The sequence below is a fragment of the Leptonychotes weddellii genome, chromosome 5, assembly GCF_054177405.1.
Source record: "Leptonychotes weddellii isolate Sample4059 chromosome 5, ASM5417740v2, whole genome shotgun sequence".
Classification (NCBI taxonomy): domain Eukaryota; kingdom Metazoa; phylum Chordata; class Mammalia; order Carnivora; family Phocidae; genus Leptonychotes; species Leptonychotes weddellii.
Window position 1 is genome coordinate 85,976,324 of NC_138373.1, and position 21,091 is coordinate 85,997,414.

The 21,091-nt window shown below is 39.5% G+C and overlaps 1 protein-coding gene across 4 annotated transcripts in view; it reads right to left on the reverse strand.

Moving 5' to 3' along the window:
- The window catches only part of BCAT1 (branched chain amino acid transaminase 1), a 103,872-nt gene that overhangs the window by 31,339 nt on the left and 51,442 nt on the right, over window positions 1-21,091 (reverse strand). For all 4 annotated transcript variants that reach the window (XM_031032865.2, XM_006727743.3, XM_031032874.2 and 1 more), the window contains 3 exons: window positions 20,909-21,019; window positions 18,469-18,588; window positions 1,212-1,375 (listed from right to left, as the gene is read on the reverse strand). In XM_031032865.2, the coding sequence (XP_030888725.1) occupies window positions 1,212-1,375; window positions 18,469-18,588; window positions 20,909-21,019 (395 nt within the window). The remainder of the gene's footprint in view (window positions 1-1,211; window positions 1,376-18,468; window positions 18,589-20,908; window positions 21,020-21,091) is intronic.

Here is a 21,091-nt window from a genome sequence, read left to right on the forward strand (position 1 = left end):
GCACAAGAGTAGTCGTTTCAACCTGCCTGGCACAGCACATAGTCAGGAAGGAGTGCTCCACGCCAAAAGGAAAAGAAAGGGACTTCTTGGTTTAATGGACTTCATTAGGATTTCTCTAGCTGAGAGAATGCGGCTGCTACAAATGCAGCGAGGACAGGACCCAGAATGTTCTAACCTTTTTTTGGGGGGGGAGGGTAGAAAAGAAAAAGAAAATCCAGAAGGACTCCAGAGGGTTCAAAGCCAGCTGTCAGCGTCTCTCCCACACCCTAGAGGCATGTCCCCCATACTCCCAGGGCTCCCTGAATCTGCACGTGTTCCCCGAGCCCAGAAGCCGCCACCGCGTCACCTCCCAGTGAGCTGCCTGCGTATGTGATACGTTATCAGCGCTCGATGTACACGAAGGAAGAGCCCCCTGGTTGACATGGCTATTCCTGCCCGCACGTAGGGGCATTCTCCTATCACGGCCAAGTCCACCGCTGAAATTGTCTAACACTTTTCAAATGCTCTTTTATTTCCAGCCAGCTACATATGGCCAATGAGACCGGCCTGACAGAGCCAAAGCAGGGCTGTCCCTCGGCCAGCTGGCAGAAGGTATGCCGACAATCTGTGGCAATGAAGACGGCGCTTGAGTGAAGCGGGCACCTTCCCCAGGAGGACTCCTTGGAGCCAACTGAGCGCCTCGGCCCCAGCAGCAGATGCTCTTTAAGGCCCCCTGTCCGCCTGCAGCCAGAGCACCAGCCTCCAGAGGCAGTGAATTCAAAGCACTAATGTTATTCCTGCTTTAGTTATTTATTTCAGTTCTTGCCTATCACATTCGATGGTTCTCCCTTCAAAGAGTCACAGGTTATCCTTTGAACTGGCGCAATTTTTTTTTTTTTAAAGAGTTTATTAGAGAGAGAGAGACACAGCACGAGCGGGGAGGGGGAGGGGCAGAGAGAGAAGCAGACTCCCCCTGCTGAACAGGGAGCCTGATGTAGGGCTGGATCCCAGGACCCTGAGATCATGACCCAAGCCGACAGCAGACACTTAACCGACTGAGCCACCCAGGTGCCCCTGAACTAGCGCAATTTAACACTGAAGAGTAAACACAAAATAAAAAAAGGGCCTTTCCACTTGAATATTAACATATGTACTTGGACTGATTTGAGATGGCGATAACTCAATGGTTGTGAGGGACTCTTTCCTTTAGACAGAAACTAATATTCACTTACCCTCCCATCTTGCAGTCCCCAGTCCCACCTTTCCAGGCTCTCACGTACTTCGGATTGGCCCACAGGGACACTGGCTTAAAGGTTCCACTTGAAAAATAAGGTCCCACTGGGCTCAAGATTACAAAGAGCAGGGCTTTGGTAGGCTTCTTGACTCCAAGAGAAGGCTGCAATAGAGTAAAAGTACACACAACTGTTAATTTAAATGTAGACACCAGTCTTCAAGTCTAGAATAGATCTGTAACTATCTCCCAGAGGCACTGTCTAAAGCACAGGAGCTGTTCCTTCTCAAGCTGAGTTACACAAAGCCAGATGGTCTTTCAAGAAGAAAACACAAAGAAAGGAGTGCTGAGGATTCATCTTGCTTTGCCTTCCGAGCTATGATTTTAGGGGAAAAGCAAATTTGTCACAATTTTTTGTGAGCAGGGCGAGAGGAGAAATGTATCTTTGACAAGCAGCTATACAACAGCTTGCACTGACTGGGAGTTGAAAAAGGGAAGAACCCAGACATGATCTTCGTCTTTGGAGAGGAAATGCAATATTTGCTTTTCTAACTTCCCCTTCTGTGTTCACAGATTACTAACCACTTCACGACATGCCAGGGCCTCCCGCAGGTGGTGAGTACAAGTGACTGTGTCATTACTACAACCCCGGGTCACAGAGAGCAGACAGCAGGAGCGGAGCGCCACTAGAGGCAAAGATACCAGATGACATCAATATCCCCCCAAAAAGCCAGAGGATGAATGACAACGACAGAACATGGTCTTTCCCCACAAACACTGGGAAGTCATAAGCCAGCCATGCAAAACTGTGTTGTCTCCAGCACAAAACAGCTATAAGTAATTACTCAGTTGTTTTCTAAGGAGGAAAACTGAAAGACTGAAAGCTTTGAGGGTTGTGTATTATAAAAGCAAAAAAAGGCCACTGCGCTATTCTATGCGATTCAAGACCATCAGGAATAAGAAAACAAGTCCGGGACTATTACAGTGACAGTCTCAGGATATAAAGTGCTTATGTCCAGTCTTCAGCAGAGTCCTGTCTGACTAGATGGTGGTAAGAGTCTGTCATGGTAAGAATAAGAAGAGACTCAACGACAGCTGACTGTGTGCCTTTTGTTTTGTTTGATGAACTGGCTAAAGTGGGTCTGGGGATTTTTTTTTCTGAATTTCATTCTATCTCCCCTCTACTACCTATTGGCCCAAGGCCCTCACTCACTACTTATGCCCATATCATCAAAAATCAGGTAGGTAAAATATTCATGGGCATAAAAAATGTATTTGTATATGTGTACATTGATGCCATCTGAAAGGCACGCAACCCTCAGAAAATGGGAAGATGATTCCATTTGCATTCCATGGAACATGAGACCAAGAAAGGCTTGGATGGCCAGAGTCAGCAAGAAACAACAGGTTTTGGTTTTTTACTTGTTTGGATTTGTTCTTAGTTGGGGCTAAACAAGACTCCCCTACCAGTAAAGAGTGAAAAGCCTTAAAGCTTCATTTGCCTTTTTTTTTTTTTTAATTTCATTGTTTGGGAGAAAAAAACTTCAGAATAATAATACTTACCTGTCTTTCTTCCCAGCTTTGATAAAAATTGACTAACTTATCTCTACACTTTTATGAACCCTATTAGTTAAGTAAATACAATGATTCTTTCTTATCAGAGGAGCTCTGAAGCTTAATACTTAAAAAGTATTAAATGTTCCCGGGGCCCTCATATTGAGTAATAAAGAGAAGCTTCCCAACATAACTTAGATATCCAATCTGCAGCACAAAGCCTCAGTAGTTTATCTAGCTTCTAAGTTTCCGAATAAAATAGCTTATTTGTGGACAAACTGATAAGCATTTTATTAGATACCACACAAATGTCTGGACTTTTTTCACTCTAAACTCATGTATTTTTCACAACCTGCATTATACTAAAAGCAATAACTTATCATCATGGAAATTTTGTTGTGGGATAAATTTCATCTTATTCATTTCCTTCCCCTGACTTTGACAGGTAAACTTGCATTTACTCCACTAGGTGGTGGTATAGAGAGCACAGATGGAAAAACGGAATAATCTCATGCATTAAATCTCTTTCTGGAAGAAGAAAAAAAATCAATAAACCTTTAAGTAACACTTATTCTTAGCAAGCAGATAAATTATAGATGAGGAGTTTTCAATGCTGAGAGATAATATGTTTATGTGTACTAACATTTTATTTTCTGAAATTTAAGCAAAGCCAACTCATGTTTTTTTTTACAAGTATTTCAAGTACTAGTGTCGATCACAGTTTGGCCACCTTCATCCTTAAATGATTACTTATATTGATCGTCTTCTCATGAAAAGAACTCTGTGACTTTACTGCAAATGGTCAGACTGCTTCAAGAGTGAAAATAAATAAAAGGTAACTGGGAGGAGCTTGGGGACTGGGTCTGTTTCTAGCCTCAGGAACCATTATCTGTTTTGTCTTAATTCTCCCTTCTATTCTGGAAAGCAATTTAAATTCTGTGCTACTGCTACAATTAAGAGCAACTTCTTCTATAATATTAATTAAATGCTAGGAAACATACTTCTATGATGACCTGGTCAGGCTTCTGTTGAAATAAAGCAAAAGCCACATAAATAAAGAGAAAATATGAACACCTGATAAATTGTGTAAATGTTTCAGTAAGTCTCATTTCCTTATGAACATTTTTTTTATTCTTTTTTCTAGTTTCCTGGATTATTTCATTATATATTGAAGAGGGCTTTAAAAAAATAAAAGTCATGGGAAATGAGGAATATAAAATCTCAGATGCAAATTATATAACTTCTCAAGGGACCATACTGACTCAAGTTGAAATTCTTATGTGTACAAAAAAAATACTCATCTTATTTTATATTATACCTCACAAATACATATATAAAGGTATTAAGTACCTGTATGTTTTGCACAAAATAACAAGACACTTGGGTGTGATGGAAAATAAAGTGATGCATTCCAGTGAAAATCACCGCTTCTGAGTCAGTTAGAAAATTAGTGTATAAAAAGGCAGAATTTCAGAGGTTATGTGAACGATGGCAGGAAGTGTCCCAGGAGCTGAGAAAGGTACTAGTCCTTGTTGTGGTATGGGAGGTAGAGAAGCACAGCAGAAAGTAATTCTGTTTAAGCGAGACAAATATGGGACAGAAGAAATAAGATAACTGGGAACAACAGGAACATTTTTTCAAAAAGAGTGGCATGACTTTTTTTTTTTTTTTTAACTCCAAGAAGAGCCTAATTTGTTTTAGAGGGGAAAACAGTAAAGAATATTGGACTGAGGGGCGCTATAAGAGATATGGAGAGGACCAGGGGTCCACGCAAGGCCTTGAGTGTGTGAGTTACAAAATGGAGGGATAACAAATTCATGCAGTTTTTGTAGGAAAAACTAGTTGGTTTGGTGAATGATTTAAAAACCCTCAATAATTATACAGTTTTTGTTTTCTAAGACATTTCACAGTTAAAGCCTCATCTAATCCAACAAGCCGGGAAGTTAAGGGTTATAACTGTTTTTACGTTGAAGAAACTGAGGCTCCAAACAAATGATTTGCCCAAGGTCTCAGTTATTAAGCTCTAGATCTTTTACTCTTAATCCAGACCTCTTTTTATAATATCAAAGTTTAAAACAATAAGTGAAGTACACAAGATTTCTTGCTCTGGAAAGAGATCAAGCCAGGGCGTCACTTCCTGCTACCTCAGCCTTCAGCACGGCCCTCACACTCTATATAGGCACCTCATGCTCAAACCTCCTCAATTTCCTGCCTCTACATGTTTTCCTGAACTACTCCCCCTACCTGGGACACTCTCCCCCTCCCCTGTTATGGACTGAAACGTGTCTACCCCCAATTTGAAGCCCCAACCCCCAGTGTGACTACATTTGGAGCTAAGGCTTTTAAGGAGGTCATTACAGTCAAATGAGGTCGAGAAAGGGTGAGGCCCTAAATCCAACAGGGCTGGTGTCCTTCTAAGAACTGGAAGAGACATTAGACCATGAGCTCTGCACTCCCTCTCCAATCCACTCGCTCCACACACACAGAAGGCTCTGTGAGGACACAGCGAGGTGGATGTCTTTGGGGAGACCTTACCAGAAACTAACCCTGCTGGCACTTTGATCTTGGACTTCCAGATCATCTCCAGAACTGTGAGAAAATTAAATTCTAGTGTTTAAGACATTCAATCTGGTATGCTGTTATGGCAGCCAAAGCCGACTAAGACATCCCCTCTCTTTCCTAAGTAATACAAACCCTTCGATCTCAATTTAAATGTCATTTCAGAAAATGAGCCCCTTCACAAAGTTAGGTACTTGTGTTACATGCTATTACAACACCCTGCACTTCTGTCCATTTAGATAAAATGTCCATCACACTCACTTACAAATAGCTCTTTAATTCTCTACCTCTAGCTAATCTGCACACTCGGTGAAGGGCAAGGCCATCTTCGTCCCCTACAGAGCACTGTACCTTGTTATACCAGGTTTACTATGTATCTGTTGAATGACTCTTCATCTTATAAGAAGTTGTTTATAGAAAGGAGCTCTGAAAACAACCTAGATGATTTGTTTGCCATATCTGAACTACTGATGCTAATCCTCCTATGTTGCATTGACACCAAAGAGAAAATGTTCCTTTGTCCCCTGCCTTATTTCCTTTAGTGCTGACCTCGAAACTAACAGAATTCATATGTAGACATTCAAAGAATACCATGAGGGAAGCTAAAGTCCAGAAGTTTCTGAGGCCTGCTATAAAATGGGTAGGGGAATCTCAGGCCTGTTCAAAGAGAAAGATAGTGTATATTTAACACTTGACAAAAAGAAGGCTAACATTCTTTTTTTAGTTTTTAAATAAGAATGAACTTAAAATTTAGAAAGCACACAGTTAAAAGAAAACTTAAGATAAGGGGAAAAGAACACCTACCTAAGGTTACATAAATGCAGTGAGAGTGACTGCTTATAGCATCAGTGTAAGGGTTAAATTAGATAAACTGTGGAAAGCACCCAGAACCTCCTTTTTCAAGTATCCAACAAACAGTAAGTATTTTTGTTTTTAAAAATACTCATTTAGAACAGTAATAGTGGTATATAAATTCAGTATGTACCAATACGCAAAGCATGAAGGCGACATTGGAATGACTGTAGATGGGACCATGGAACTACATTCAACACTCAATGTTGAAATTGTGGAGAATGAGCACTTGGGAAAAAGACAGGATTATTATACCAACATCCCCGGAAATACAGCTTAGTATATTTGAAATCAACCCTACATAAAAATTTAGCATGGATTATTAAACAACGGGTCAAGAAAACTTGATAGGGAAGTACCCAGGAAGAGCCAGAATGAGTCACTCTTAGAAAAACCATGCTTCATTTCCCTTTCTGAAATGACTAGATCAGGGGTCAGCAAACTTCAGCCTGCTTCCTGTTTTTTAAAGTCTTATTGGAATACGTGCATTCATGCATATCTGTGTTGCCTATTGAGGTTTTTGTGCCACAAAGGCAGAGATGAGTAGCTGCCTGACTTCACAGGAAAAGTTTGCTGACCCCTTCTCTAGAGGACAGGAAAATGCTACGGAAGCATTTTCCTTGTATCAAGAATGGCCTTAAAACCAGGATCTCTTTACTGACCTAGCCGTAGCACTCAGACTTTGACTTTGTGATTCCATCAAGTTTGTTTCAATTGACTGGGCCAAGTGCACAATGGGCCTGGAATAGAGAGACACCTTAGACCACCAGCACAGGGAGCTGACAACTGCAATGAAGATGTTCCCCAAATAGGCAAGTCCCAACCCAGCCAACCAAGTGAGATCCTGAGTGGGCAGGTGCAAGGGAAAGGATGCTACACTCAAGAGAGCCCCAAGAACTGACCATTGGATTTGGCAACATGGAGGTCGATGGTGATCTTGACAAGCATATTTCAGTGGGAGTTGGGGTTGGGGGGGGTCAAAAGTCTGAATGTTGTGGATTCAAGAAAGAACAAAGGGAAACGAGGTTATGATGGCGAGTATGTACAAATCTTGTGGGGCATTCTGCATCACAGTGGAGCAGAGAAACAGATGCACTCTACTTCTGTCCCCGTCATCTAGTCACATATCACTGCCTGCCTGTACCATCACCCTTAGAAGTTGAACCATGACAGAAGAAGATCTTGGGAAATCTTTTCAATATTTTAACAATCAATTTTCCTTTTCCTCTGGATCATTCCATCAGCTTAGATATATGTCGTAGTATCTCCCATCTAAAACAAACACACTCCCTTTACCACGTGTCCCACTCCAGGACAACCATCTCACCAAGGACTTTCATGTTGCCAAATCCAATAGTCAGTTCCTGGGCCCCACCTCTCTGGTCCTGTGGGCAGGATTTGCCACAACTGATCACTGCTTCCATGTCCCTTACTGGCTTCTGGTATACCAAGCCCTCTTGTTTTTCTTTCTACCTTACAGGCTGCTACTTCTCAGACTTCTTAGCTGATTCCTTTTTATCTCCCTTTCTTCTAAATGTTGGCCTGCCCCAGGGCTTAGTCCTCACCTTCTTTTCATCAGTATCTAGACTTCTTAATAACTTCACTTAGACCCTTGATTCTAAAGGCATTATATGTTAAACACTAGAATGTATTACTTAAATTCCAAACTCTCCCCCTGAATTCCAGACTTGTAGATCTGCCCACTTACTTGATAACTTGAGCTTAAGTTACCATGCTCAAAACTGACCTCTAGATTCTAACCATCATTGCTCCAACAAAATACGCAAGAAAAACCTCTTCCCTCACTCTTCCCCATCCCAACAAATGGTCACTATCCAGCTGCTCTGGCCCAAAGGAAAACTTGACCTTTCTTTCATATTCACATCCAATCCATCAGAAAATTTTGTGAGTTGCAATAAATATCCTTGAATATATGTCTTGATGTGAACTAGGGGATAGGCCTACAACATAAATTCCTTGAAGGAAACCTGCATTTTTAAGATTCCCAAATTTAACTGTCCCATTTTATTCAATTTACTAATAATAGTTCTTACGTTTGCTCTATCAACATGACGGGTGATGAACAGGACCCTGGTTGCATAAATTACGCTACCACATTTCATTGATTCTAAGATGTCCATTTCTTCCTCACACTTAATGTGTCTGCAATCCAGACTCAGCATTTTACAATTGCTATTGGCGAAGTAGCACTCATGGAAAAGCTGGCATGGGAAATACCATACATGTTGAGTTTGCCATTTAAAATGTCTTTAAAAAGTTACAGTACGATCTGGCACTGAAAAGAAAAATTACTGAACAGAAAGTGCAAAAACAGGAGCTGGACATATATTTGATGTTAGTCAAACAAATATTCGTAGTAACATGGAACAAGTGCAATTGAGTATTTTCCTGCAACGCAACATCCAGTCTTCTCATGGGACCTCTGGTAGGAAGAAATCCACATGAAGATAAAGCTGTGTTAGTTTTTGTAATTAAGCTACATGCAAAAATAAAAATGCCTATCACAAGCCAAGCGGTGCAAATGATGGCAGGAAGAATTGCAGATGCCCTCTGGAAACACACATTACAAAATAAATAAATAAAAGGATGGTATGATTAATTCATGAATCAGCCAGGATTGTCAGGAAAGTACTGCATCATAGTTTAGCAATGTTTTTCCATTTCAATGCATAAAATAATGGGTGACTTATAATTTATGGCATCCTGTATTCAATTAAGTGATATATATGTACAATGGAATACCTTCCAGCTAAGAAAATGGGTAAAATAGAAGTAGATCCATATGTACTGATGTGGAAGAATCTCTAAGACAAATTATAAATGCAAAAACAATAATACAAACAAAATTGTTCATAGTATGCCTGCCATTTATGTAAAAAAGAGACCGAGAGACAAAAACACAAATCTATATATATATATATAGAGAGAGAGAGAGAGAGAGAGAGAGAAAAGGTACAGCTGGGGAGCCAAAAATAGCCTTCTTCTATGGAAACTTAACATATCAACAGCCGGCACTGTAAATCAGGGAAGAAAGGACAGACCACTCAGTAAACAGTAATGGAATAATGTGGTATCCATATGGAGAAAAATAAAATTGAGTCCTTCATACAAAGTTCACTTCCAAATGGATTTCATTTAAATGGAAAAGCAAAACTCTAAAACAGAAGTATGACCTTGGAGTAAGGAAGGATTCCTTTAAAGCACATAAAAGCCACAAAATACATAGGAAAAAAAAATGTAATTACATTAAAAATAAATACTTCTTTTTTAAAAAGATTTCTTTATTTATTTTAGAAAGAAGGGGAGGGGCAGAGAATGAGACAGAACCTCAAACAGATTCCGGGCTGAGCGCGGAACCCAATGTGGGGCTTGATCCTACAACCCTGAGATCATGACCTGAGCCAAAACCAAGAGTCAGATGCTTAACTGACTGAGCCACCCAGGTGCCCCCGAGACTGCTGTTTCCTCAAAGATACCAGTAAGAGAGTGAAAAAGCAAGACTAGACACAAAATCAAGCCACAGACTAGAACACTCTTTGCAATACATTTACCTGACAAAGGATGTGTCACAGAATGGAAAATTAGTACTTGTGAAATATATCCCTGACCAAGGGTTTATACCTAGAATATATACTCCAAAAAAATTAAAAAGACGAATCAATTTTTTTAATGGCAAAAGACTTGCACAGGTACTTCCCCAAAGGATTTTCGATACACAATAAACATATGAAAAGGTACTCAACATAATTTGTCCTCAGGGTAATAAAAATTAAAACCACACAGAGAAAAAATAAAAATAAATAAAATAAAATAAATAAAACCACACAGAGATAAGACTGCATATATCGGAATGGGTAAAATTGACAAGATACTGCAGTGTTAACAAGGACAGGAAGCAAATAGAATTCTCATACATTGCTGGTGGGAGAAGAGACTGGTATAAGCTTCTGGAACTCTGTTTTGCAGTATCTAGTAAAGCGAAACACACGTATATCCTTCTACTCAACTTAACTCCTAAGTAAATAGCAAAGAGAAGCAAGTACATATGTCCATCCTAAGACATGTACAAGGATGTGCACAGCAGCTTTATTTATAATAGCCAAAAGTTAGAAATATGCCAATTGTCCATCCATAGTAAAACAATCCCATATTTCAGGGCAGGAGGTAAAAGGAGGAGAAAATCAAGAATGAACTACATAGCGAACCATGGTTAGTTGATTCTGGGGAAGGAAAGGGAATCAACAGAGAAACATATACAAAAGGTTTCAATTGTACTAGTCACTTTCTAATCCCAACTGTACTAGCCATATTAATGTTAACTAGGTGTTGTGTGCATAGATTTTAATATTTAATTCTTTTCTTTAAACTGTCTGTGTGTGTGTGTGTGTGAATGTGTGTGTAAAAATCTTTGAGTTTGGGAACCTGAGCAAAGCCACTTTTGTAAAAAGAAGGATAATAGTTAATGTACAGACACATGCATGCAGGTAGAGGTATGACTATGTACACTTCTAGAAGGATATAAGAAAAGCTGGCCACAGGAATGGTTTGGAAGGAGGCAAACTGTGGAACTCTGGATCAGGATGAGAATGGAAAGGAAGCTTCTTTACCCTTATATACCTTTGGTACTATTTGAGCTTGTTGCCAGATAGTTTTGCCTCCTCCAAATCACTCCTTTACCACCCCAGAAAAATACCCTTGTGCACTGTTGGTATGAATGTAAATTGGTGCAGCCACTCTGGAAAACAGTACAGAGACTCCCGGACAAATTAAAAATAGAAATACCATATGATCCAGCGATTCCACTTCTGGGTACTTATCCAAAGAAAACAAAAACGCTAACTCAAAAAGATACAAGGAATTCTGTGCTTACTGCACATTATTTACAATAGCCAAGACACAGAATCAACCTAAGTGTCCACTGATAGATGAATGGATAAAGAAAATGTGGTGTATATATATAATGGAATACTACTCAGCTATGAAAAAAGAAGGAATCCGGCCTTGCAAAACATGGATGGACCCCGAGGGCATTATGCTCAGTGAAAATAAGTCAGACAGAGAAACACAAATACTGGATATCATTTATATTTAGAATCTAAAACAAAAATGAAAACACACACAAAACAAGCTCATACATGCAGAGAACAGATTGGTGGTTGCCAGAGGCAGGGGCAGGGGGTGGGAGAAATGGGTGAAGGGAATCACAATGTACAAACTTCCAGGTACAAAATAAATCAGTCCTGGGAATGTAACGTACAGCATGGTGACAACAGTTAATAATACTGTACTGTACATTTGAAAGGTGCTAAGAGAGTAAATCTTTCAAGTTCTCATAAGAAAAAAAATTTGTAACTATGTCTGGTGATGGTTGTTAACCAGACTTATTGTAGTGATCAATTTGCAATATATGCAAGTATTAGATCATTATGCTCTCCACCTGACAGTTAAACCTGAATTAAAAAATTTTTTTTGATTGACTTATTTGTCAGAGAGAGAGAGTGAGAGAGCACAAGCAGGGGGAAGGAGAAGCAGGCTCCCCACTGAGCAGGGAGCCCGATGCGGGGCTCGATCCCAGGACCCCGTGATCATGACCTGAGCAGAAGGCAGACGCTTAACGACTGAGCCACCCAGGCACCCCCAAGAGTGCAGGTTTCTTATTTCATCTCTCTGGGGCTCAGTTTCCTCATCTCGAAAATGACACCAGCAGCTCCTACTCACAGGGTTGTCGTCAGTGCATGGAAAGCACCAAGCACCATGCCTGATACTTAGGAGAGCTTCATAATGCCCGGGGTTGGTGACAGTATCAGACAAGTTACTGTATTTCGTCAAAAAGAACCAGGACTTCCCTGAAAAGCAGCAGAACTTTCCTGGATTGCAAAAGTAAGATGGGCCAAGGGCATCTTGCTGGGAAACACTAACTCTTTCAAGAATTCCCTGGGTTGTATATTGTCAAACTGCTCACTGCAGTATTATGTAAGGTAACAGGGGAATGGAATCCCAGTAAGGGAACTGGGACAGGTGTGGCAGGTGTCCGGCATGGAGAACTTTCCAGCACTCAGAAGTGATGGACTGGATATACACACAGTAACCTGCACAGAAACGAAAACAACATGCCTTGGGAAAACGTTCAGAAACAGGAGATCTGTAGAACAAAACCATTTCTAGAAATTAAAATGCCAGGCATACAAAGTAATAAGAGATACTTAAAAACACACACAAACTAAAAGAATATTCATTCAATATACGAGATGATTGATGATTGCCGGGGCGGGGGGGGGAGGGGGCGGTGAGGAGATGAGATGAGAGTAGGGAATGAAGATGGAAGGGAATAAGAGCGGGACCTCAGTGCCCATGATGGGAAGTGCCATGAACTGAGAGGTAGTAACCAGCTGCACCACAAGTGCAAGAGTAAAAATGAAGATAACAACAACAATCATCCCCTGTGGTAATGATGAAATGGACAAGAACAGCCTCATGAGGCTGTCCATTGGTAGGAGTGGACGGTAGCTGATAACAACAAGCTGATTATCACAGGCTACAATCAATGCAAATAAGCTTCAAACTCAAGGTCTGAAGATACTTAGATGGGGCTGTTAATCTGAAGCATGTTAAGAGTTATGTAAATGAGAATTTAATATTGTTTATAAGCAGTGGAATGAATGAATGAGTGTATATATATATGTATATGTGTGTGTGTGTATATATATGTATATGTATATGTGTGTATCCTATATCTCAAATAGGATTGCAAAAGGGTACATTAAAAGTGTGGACAAAACACAAGTTATAGGATCACAAATCACTGCTATACCTCATTTTCAAATCTTTTCAGATTCTTTCATTTATAGAGGCTAATTGTGAAGAGAAATGATGGTAAGATACAAGATATATAAGCATAAATAAAGGCAGTGAATAAAGGGAATTCTTTTCATGGGAACTGTTAGGATTATAGGTTACATTATATGTGTAATATAAAGATTTTACAAGGTGATAAAAGGAAAAGAAAGACATGTCTATGAAATTTATGTCCTTAAGCTCCCTATGCAGTGAACCAGAAAACAAGGAGTGGACCATTTGGCAGCAGGAGTTTTATAAATGCGAGCTCTAATGAAAATGTCATACTGAAAGATTTCCAGAAGTTGTGAATGGGGAAATTGTTTATGTGAAGTGAATGAAAATGTTCTGCACTGTTCAGATTGTATTCTGTGCATCCGAGCTTGGAATTAACCAAAAGCAGACTGCTTCTCTAGTGGAACTCATCCTCAGAAATTTATTTAGGGGCGCTCTGAATGTAGAAGTATGAGTTAACAGAATATAAGGGATTCCTCACCTTCCACATGAGCCAAGGTCAATCTGTCTAGCCGTACAGCTGAAAAAGCCCAATCTGCTGGTAGCTTGCAGATCTGTGGCATCAGCCTGGGACCTGGTCAAAGTGGCTGAGTGGGCTGACTCTCGACCATCAGACCTGACCCTTCTCCGTGACATGGATTCTCAGCCCTGCTGCTATTCAGTGCTGCCTCATTCCACCATCTCTCCAATTATCTCCAGTGGGATGAGAGGATACTGAGAAAAACTGGAAAAGTGAAAGGCTGAACGCCATGATCACACGGGATTTCAGAATTCATGCTCGTGCCTATTTTGGTATAGATTGAGGTCAAAGCACTTGTACACTTACTAGAATCACTAAGGAAATAAAGCCTGTGTCTGTTTGTTTGTATATTCATATAGCTGTGCCTGCTTGGAGTTACTAAATAGAGTGAAGTTGGATAAAACAGATGTTAAAATAGCAAAACCCAGCTTCTTCAGATGTAAGGCTGTTTGGTATCCAGTATTGAAACGGACAGTCATGTAATTTTAACTTCTTGTCTAATAAAGGGAAAATCTAGAAACTGTTTATGTAAATGTTCTTTATTTAAATATTAGGCTTTCAGATTTTATCTTAATTTCCAATTGACATATAATCAGCAGTAGTCTGAAGCACTCCAGCTTTTAGTTTCTCTTTAAGTTTTTAACTACCTCGGGCCACCTGGGTGGCTCAGTCGTTAAGCGTCTGCCTTCAGGCAGGTCATGACCCCAGGGTCCTGGTTGTCGGGCTCCCTGCTCAGCGGGAAGCCTGCTTCTCCCTCTCCCCCTCCCCCTGCTTGTGTTCCCTCTCTCGCTGTGTCTCTCTGTCAAATAAATAAATAAAATCTTAAAAAAAAAAGCTTTTAGGGGCGCCTGGGTGGCTCAGTCATTAAGCGTCTGCCTTGGGCTCAGGTCATGATCTCCAGGTCCTGGGATCGAGCCCCGCATCGGGCTCCCTGCTCGGCGGGGAGTCTGCTTCTCCCTCTCCTTCTGCCTCTCCCCACTGCTCCTACTCTCTCTCTCTCTGTATCTCTCTGTCTCAAATGAATAAATTAAAAAAAAAAAAAAGCTTTTAAATAAATATTTCAGAAGATACTAAAGGGATACTGAAATTCCTTTTTTAATGAGAAATCTTTTGGTAACATGAATGACTTTACTCTTTAAACTTTTTACAAGAGGTTTATGTATTAATGTTTAGTATTTTGTTTAATAATATGAACCTTATAGGAAAAAATATTTTTTTTTAAATTTTCACCCACTGGCAGCCTGGTATTTTTTATTGGCAAGCTCTACCCACTGGTTATATATTAATAGCTAATTACAAATGTTCCAATAAAATACTATCCTGTTTACTATAATCCTAAATCTAAAAGGATTTTAGCAATGGATCCAATTATTATCAAAGAAGGCTGGAAGACATATGAAGAATTGCATAAAAACATTCATACATAAGTATTACCTATGGAAATTAATAAAAATGAAGGGTCAGTTAATTATAAAACATGTGAAGAAGCAGAATACTTTGCAAACATAATGAAATTCATAAGTTGAGAGTAGAACCACTCTCTTATTACATGGCTGCTACCAAATCATACTGGGCGTGAGAAGGAATAATTAATATTAGACTGTTATATCATGGCCCCTAAAAGTGAAAACAAGACCCTGCCCTTGGGATGAAGTTGAGCTTTCAAAGATGTAAATATTTCTACCGGGTGCCAGTTTGCAAACCCAGGAGCAAATAAAGCATTAAAGACTGCTAGACATATACTTAATTCTTTCACAAGGCTTGAGATGGTGATACCCTTGAAAGTAGTTAAGAAATCCTTGGAGAATTTGTTTAAATGCAGAGTCTCTGATCCTGGCTCCACAGATTTAGATTATTTGGATCTGGACTGGAGCTCAATACAGATGAGTTTGTTGTAGAATACTGAATATTCTATACACACAAGGGAGTATCACACACAAGAAGAGAAACTGGGCACATGAGATCAAGGAGGGGCTGATATCACTTAATAAATTACCCCGACGTATATTTATTTGCTCATTCAAAGAAGTCAAAATACCTCCTGGATTGAAGACCCACTTAATCAATTAATCTAACCATGAAAAGAACTTGAAAGAAAAATGTGGATGTTAGCCAGCAGTAGACAAGACCAAAACATCAGATAACTGATACAGAGGTGAGCCTGCAATTATTCTGTGAAGCCAGTGACAAGACAGAGCCATCACGAACCCAAGTAACATAAAAAGGCCAGCAAAAGTAGCCACCCCTGATGAAAGAGGCCCAGTAGACCGGAAACCACTGGGCCTAATCCTCCAGCCAGCACCGCACTTATCAAATGCAGCCACCATGAAAAGACAGTGCATGATAACTTACCAGACTAGATTATAGAACATCTGTGTGGTGTACAAATGTTTAAATCCATATGGTTTATTGAACATTGTATTATGCTTGTTTCTGAATTACAGGTGATTGTTTTCTGCCTGTACCTTTAATTAGAAAAATTCTAGTTGATATAAATATACCAAATATAAATAATGTCGACTTACCAAATGATATCCGTTATTTCCTTTGATTCTTAACTTACTGCTTGTAAAGCAGATTTAAAAAAATTTTTGATTCCAAACCATAATCAAATAGGTAAGTTGAAAGAGTGTAGTTGGAGAGAACTAGTTGGCAAGGCTTTTGTCACTGAGATTCTTAAATTTAGGCATGCATCAGAATCACCATTCTGACCTACTCAATGAGAATCTCTGGGAATAGGGTCAATATGTGTATTTAAAAAAAAAATACCTGGGTGGGGGCACCTGGGTGGCTCAGTCAGTAGTCAGTTAAGCATCCAACTCTTGATTTCGTCATGATCTCAGGGTTGTGAGATCGAGCCCCACATCAGGCTCCATGCTAGGGCTAGAGCCTGCTTAAGATTCTGTTTCTCCCTCTCCCTTTGCCCACCCAATCAAACAATCAATTAATCAAACAAACCTGGGTGATTCAAATGCAAAAAGTTGAAGACCACCAATAAAGAGGATTATTGTGACAACATGTTGGACTATAAAATCAGGTTTAAAAGCTTGTCTAACTCTAGATTAAAGGATTCCAGGAGTCAGAACAATTTACTAAATCACAGAACAAAATATGCTAGGAAACTACAGACCAATACCTTTTAGGAGCATTGACATAAATTCTTAACAAAATACCTGCAAACTGATACAAGATCTAATATGAATTATTCACTGTAACCAAGTACGATTTAGTCCAGGAATGCAAGGTTGTTTTAACACCAAAAAATGAATATAACAAACATAACTATAGAATAAAGGACAAAACCACATAATCATGTCAAGACGTTTAGAAAAAGCATCAACAATATCCAATATCCATTCATAACAAAAACTCTCAACAAACTTGGAATAGAAGAATCCGATCTTAGAGGCGGAAAGTACTTCAGAATAAATGCAAGACAGTGCTTCCAGAGTAGTAACAATGTTTCAACAAACTTTAAAAATTGCTTCTTCCTATCCTAAAATATAAAAACTAAAAATGTATAAATAAAAATATAAAACTAAAAACTAAAACTTCATTAATATTAAAATGTCAGAGACATAAGGAGTAGATAACTTTTTTAATTGTCCCAATTCTTCCAAATTTGTTAGGGAGACTGCAATTCATGAAATTCATTATCTAGATTCTTAATAGTCTTTCAAAAGGCATCAAAAGGATGCCAAAGGACCACTTAGGTATTTATTCTATGGCCTTATGTATTTCCGTACTTCTTGCATTCAGATGACAGAGTAGAGAACCTGGTAAGCATACAATTACCTAGTAGAGAGCAGAATGGCTAGACTATATAGCAAAAGAGTGCCATCTCATTCTCCCTATTCCTAAAAATCTCCATATGCCACAGCCCCTTCACTGCCCACCCACACTCAATCTCCCCACCTCAATCATCCCTCCATACCACTCTCCATAAAACCAGAGCTGCCTAGAAGAGGAAGGAGACAAGTGATAGGGTCTTTATAAGGCATCCTCAACCCACACAAATGGCCTTAGCTACTCCAGGCATGTCCTTCTTTGGCAAGGGCACCCACCAGTAGACTGGGACCTACCAGCAGATCTTATCGGCATGATGTGTAAAGCTACAACTCTAGCTCTCAAGTTCCTTCCCTAACTCCCACTGTGAACTTCATTTTCAATATTTCCTGTGGGGGAAGAGTTTTTCACTCCCACTCCTTGGTAATCCCAAGACTTCAGGAAAATGAAAATAAAAAGCAGCAGCTCTCCCTCCTCCAAATTTCAAAACCATTACCACTTCTGCCTTGGAGAACTGTTGCCAAGACAAGAGACATTACACTGAGGAATGCCTCTGAGGACACTCAGGAAAATATGAGGAAATATTGGTGAATCCTGATTAAGGAAGGGCAAACAGCCTTGCTCAATGCTCATTCCTGACTCATCTACATTGGTAACTGTGGCTGCTTCTGTAACACAATGGTGGAATTGAGTCGTTGCGACAGAAACCATAAGGCCCACAAAGCCTGAAATATTTATCATCTGGCCCTTTAAAGAAAATGTCTGCTGGGGCGCCTGGGTGGCTCAGTCGTTAAGCGTCTGCCTTGGGCTCAGGTCATGATCCCAGGGTCCTGAGATCGAGCCCCGCATGGGGCTCCCTGCTCCGCGGAAAGCCTGCTTCTCCCTCTCCCACCCCCCCTGCTTGTGTTCCCTCTCTCGCTGTGTCTCCCTCTGTCAAATAAATAAATAAAATCTTAAAAAAAAAAGAAAGAAAATGTTTGCTGACACCTGGTCTTGATAACCAGGAGAAAGGAGTCATTTATGATGTTTTGGGGGGCTATTTCAAACTAGATATTAGAAGTTTCACACATGAATAAATGATAAGTTGCCCACCCAGAAACAGGGAGTCAGTTTGTACCTCAGTTCCGATGAACGTAGGACGAATATACAGACTAGCAGATGTTGAATAGGGGACCCATTCTTGATCCAATTTCACAAGCTGTTTAATACACTCTAAAAACTCTTCCTTGTCAAATACCTGAAGGAATGGAAAACATAATGAAGAGTGGAATTTTCCTCCACTGTAGCAATAAGTAATGTTCCTCATGAAAGCTTTAGACTGTTAAAAAAAAAAGTAGTAATAATAAAACCAACCAAGAATCTTTTTCTGTCATTTTTTTACCCCCAAATTGTGATGGGTTGATGGATTATCTACGTGGAGGAGATAAAACAGTGGATCCCTACCTCTTACCATAGTAAATATCAACTACAGTTGGATTATACATTTAAATGCGATAAAACATTAATACTTTTACAAAGTAAAAATTAAAAAATACCTCTGTCACCTTAAGGTAGGAAAGCATTTGTTTGTTTAAGATTTTTTTATTTGAGAGAGAGCGCATGCACAAGAGTGGAGGGAAGGGACAGAGAGAAGGGAGAGAGTCCTTAAGCAGACTCTGAGCTGAGAAGCAACAAATTGGGTGAAGTTATTCATAACCCATAATTAACCAAGGATCATAACTTGAATATGTTAAGATACTCTGAAAATGAGTAAGAAAGACACAAATGATCTAATAGGAAAATGGGCAAAGGCAAAGAGCAGTTTATTTCTAAGGAGAAAAAGGCTTTCATATACTAGATGGGTGACAGTTTGTAAAATAAGTCGTTTCTACTCACTTAACAGGGCAAAGAAACATACTTTCAGAGATGTATGTCATGGGTTATGCAAGGCTGAAATGAGTCAGAAACACACATCCAAGTAGAACTCATGATACCAAGAATTGGCTACTTAAATGAGAACTTAGAACAGCAATCACAGCACAATAATATAGGAAATCGGGACTGCCAATCATATAGGACACATCATCACCCTGAGTCACCGAGGATTTAGTGGAAATAGAACTTGACTAGGAATTAGAAAGACTTGCACCCAATTTCTTGCCCTGTCCCTTTTTTAGGCAAGTCGTTTATGCTCTAGAGGTTTGAGTTTTCTTCTAGGTACAAAGGTCCTACTAAAATGTACAACACATACCTTTTTTTTTTTTAAACCCATACCTTCTTGAGGCTCACTGTTATGATTAAACAGAGAAGGAATGTATAACCACATAACACAGTTTATGGCAGAGCTGTGGTCCAACAGATGTTATCTCCCTTTCCTTCTGTCCCCACTTTAAAGTATTTCCTGGTAATTTGTCTGTAATGGCACAAGTGTGAAACTAGTCCAAAGAACTTACCTTCATTTCCCTTTTGGCACTATATTATGGCCTCTGAAGGAGGTGGGTGAGCATGGGTTACAAAAATAGGGAGGAGAAGGAAGAGCCCGGCTAAAAAGAAGTAGTTAGTTGGGCTTCTTCAAAGCATAGCTAGGGCTAGGCTCCTAAAAGTTAGGCACACAGAATTCGTAAAAGAAGAAAAGGACTCCTTCAGTTCAGAAAGGCAGCCTGGTCACGTCTCAGGGAAGGGAAGTAATCTAAGACACCTCCTACCTAGACATGAGCCTTAGGATCTAAATCCAACCCGCCATGTAATGAATTCTGCTCTTTACAAAACAATGTTATAGACAGTCACCAATGGCCATGACAAACCATTCGATATCATTTTCTTAAAAAAAAAATAAAGCCTGGGGTAAAATAAATTAAATCATTGCAAACTTGCTAGTGTCCCAAGCAATTAGGCAAAATATTCCCAAAATATCTGTGTGGCACACCCTATTTTCCATTTCACATATTATAATTTCATAGGGTCTTCAAATTTTATTGATTTTAGTTTAAGGTATATTTTTCTTCCTTATCCTATTATGTCTTACATACACATTAACACCCCATGGACATTTACGAAGAAACAGATTGTGGAACTGCCAAGTGGTATTGGTTATTTGCTTGTATTTTTACCTCACTGATTACCAAGTAGATCGGAAGTAACTTAAGTGTTCATATGGTTTTTACTGGATATTGATCTAACTACAGTTGGCCCTTGAACAACATGGATTTGAACTGCATAGGTCCATCTGCATGTGTATTTTTTTTTCATATAGTACAGTACTGTAAACGTATTTTCTCTTCCTTGTGATTTTCTTAATAACACTTCCTTTTCTCTAGCTTACTTTGTTATAAGAATCAAATCTATAATATATATATACACAAAATATGTGTTAACTGTTTATGTTTTGGTAAGGCTTCCAGTCAACAGTAGGATCCTGGTTAAGTTTTGGGAGGATATTCAACTGCCTGGGGGTCAGTGCCCCTAACCCCTGCATTATTCAAGGGTCAACTGTATTCAGAAATGATTTGTTTTGTGGTAAATTCACAGTGACCCATTACATCAAGAGAAACACCAAAGAAAGTCCTAAATTTACATACCGGCAAAGTGGTCCTCACAGCAGATCGGTGCATTCTATCCATGTTGAGGTTTGGCCGAAACAGTCGAATTTTATTATCTACTCCTCGAAATGCCTTCAATCCCTCAAACAACTAAAGATAAAAAGAGAAATAAATCTTAGGGGATAACTAAGTGAAAACAATCTCTGTGTTTAAAAGACTGAC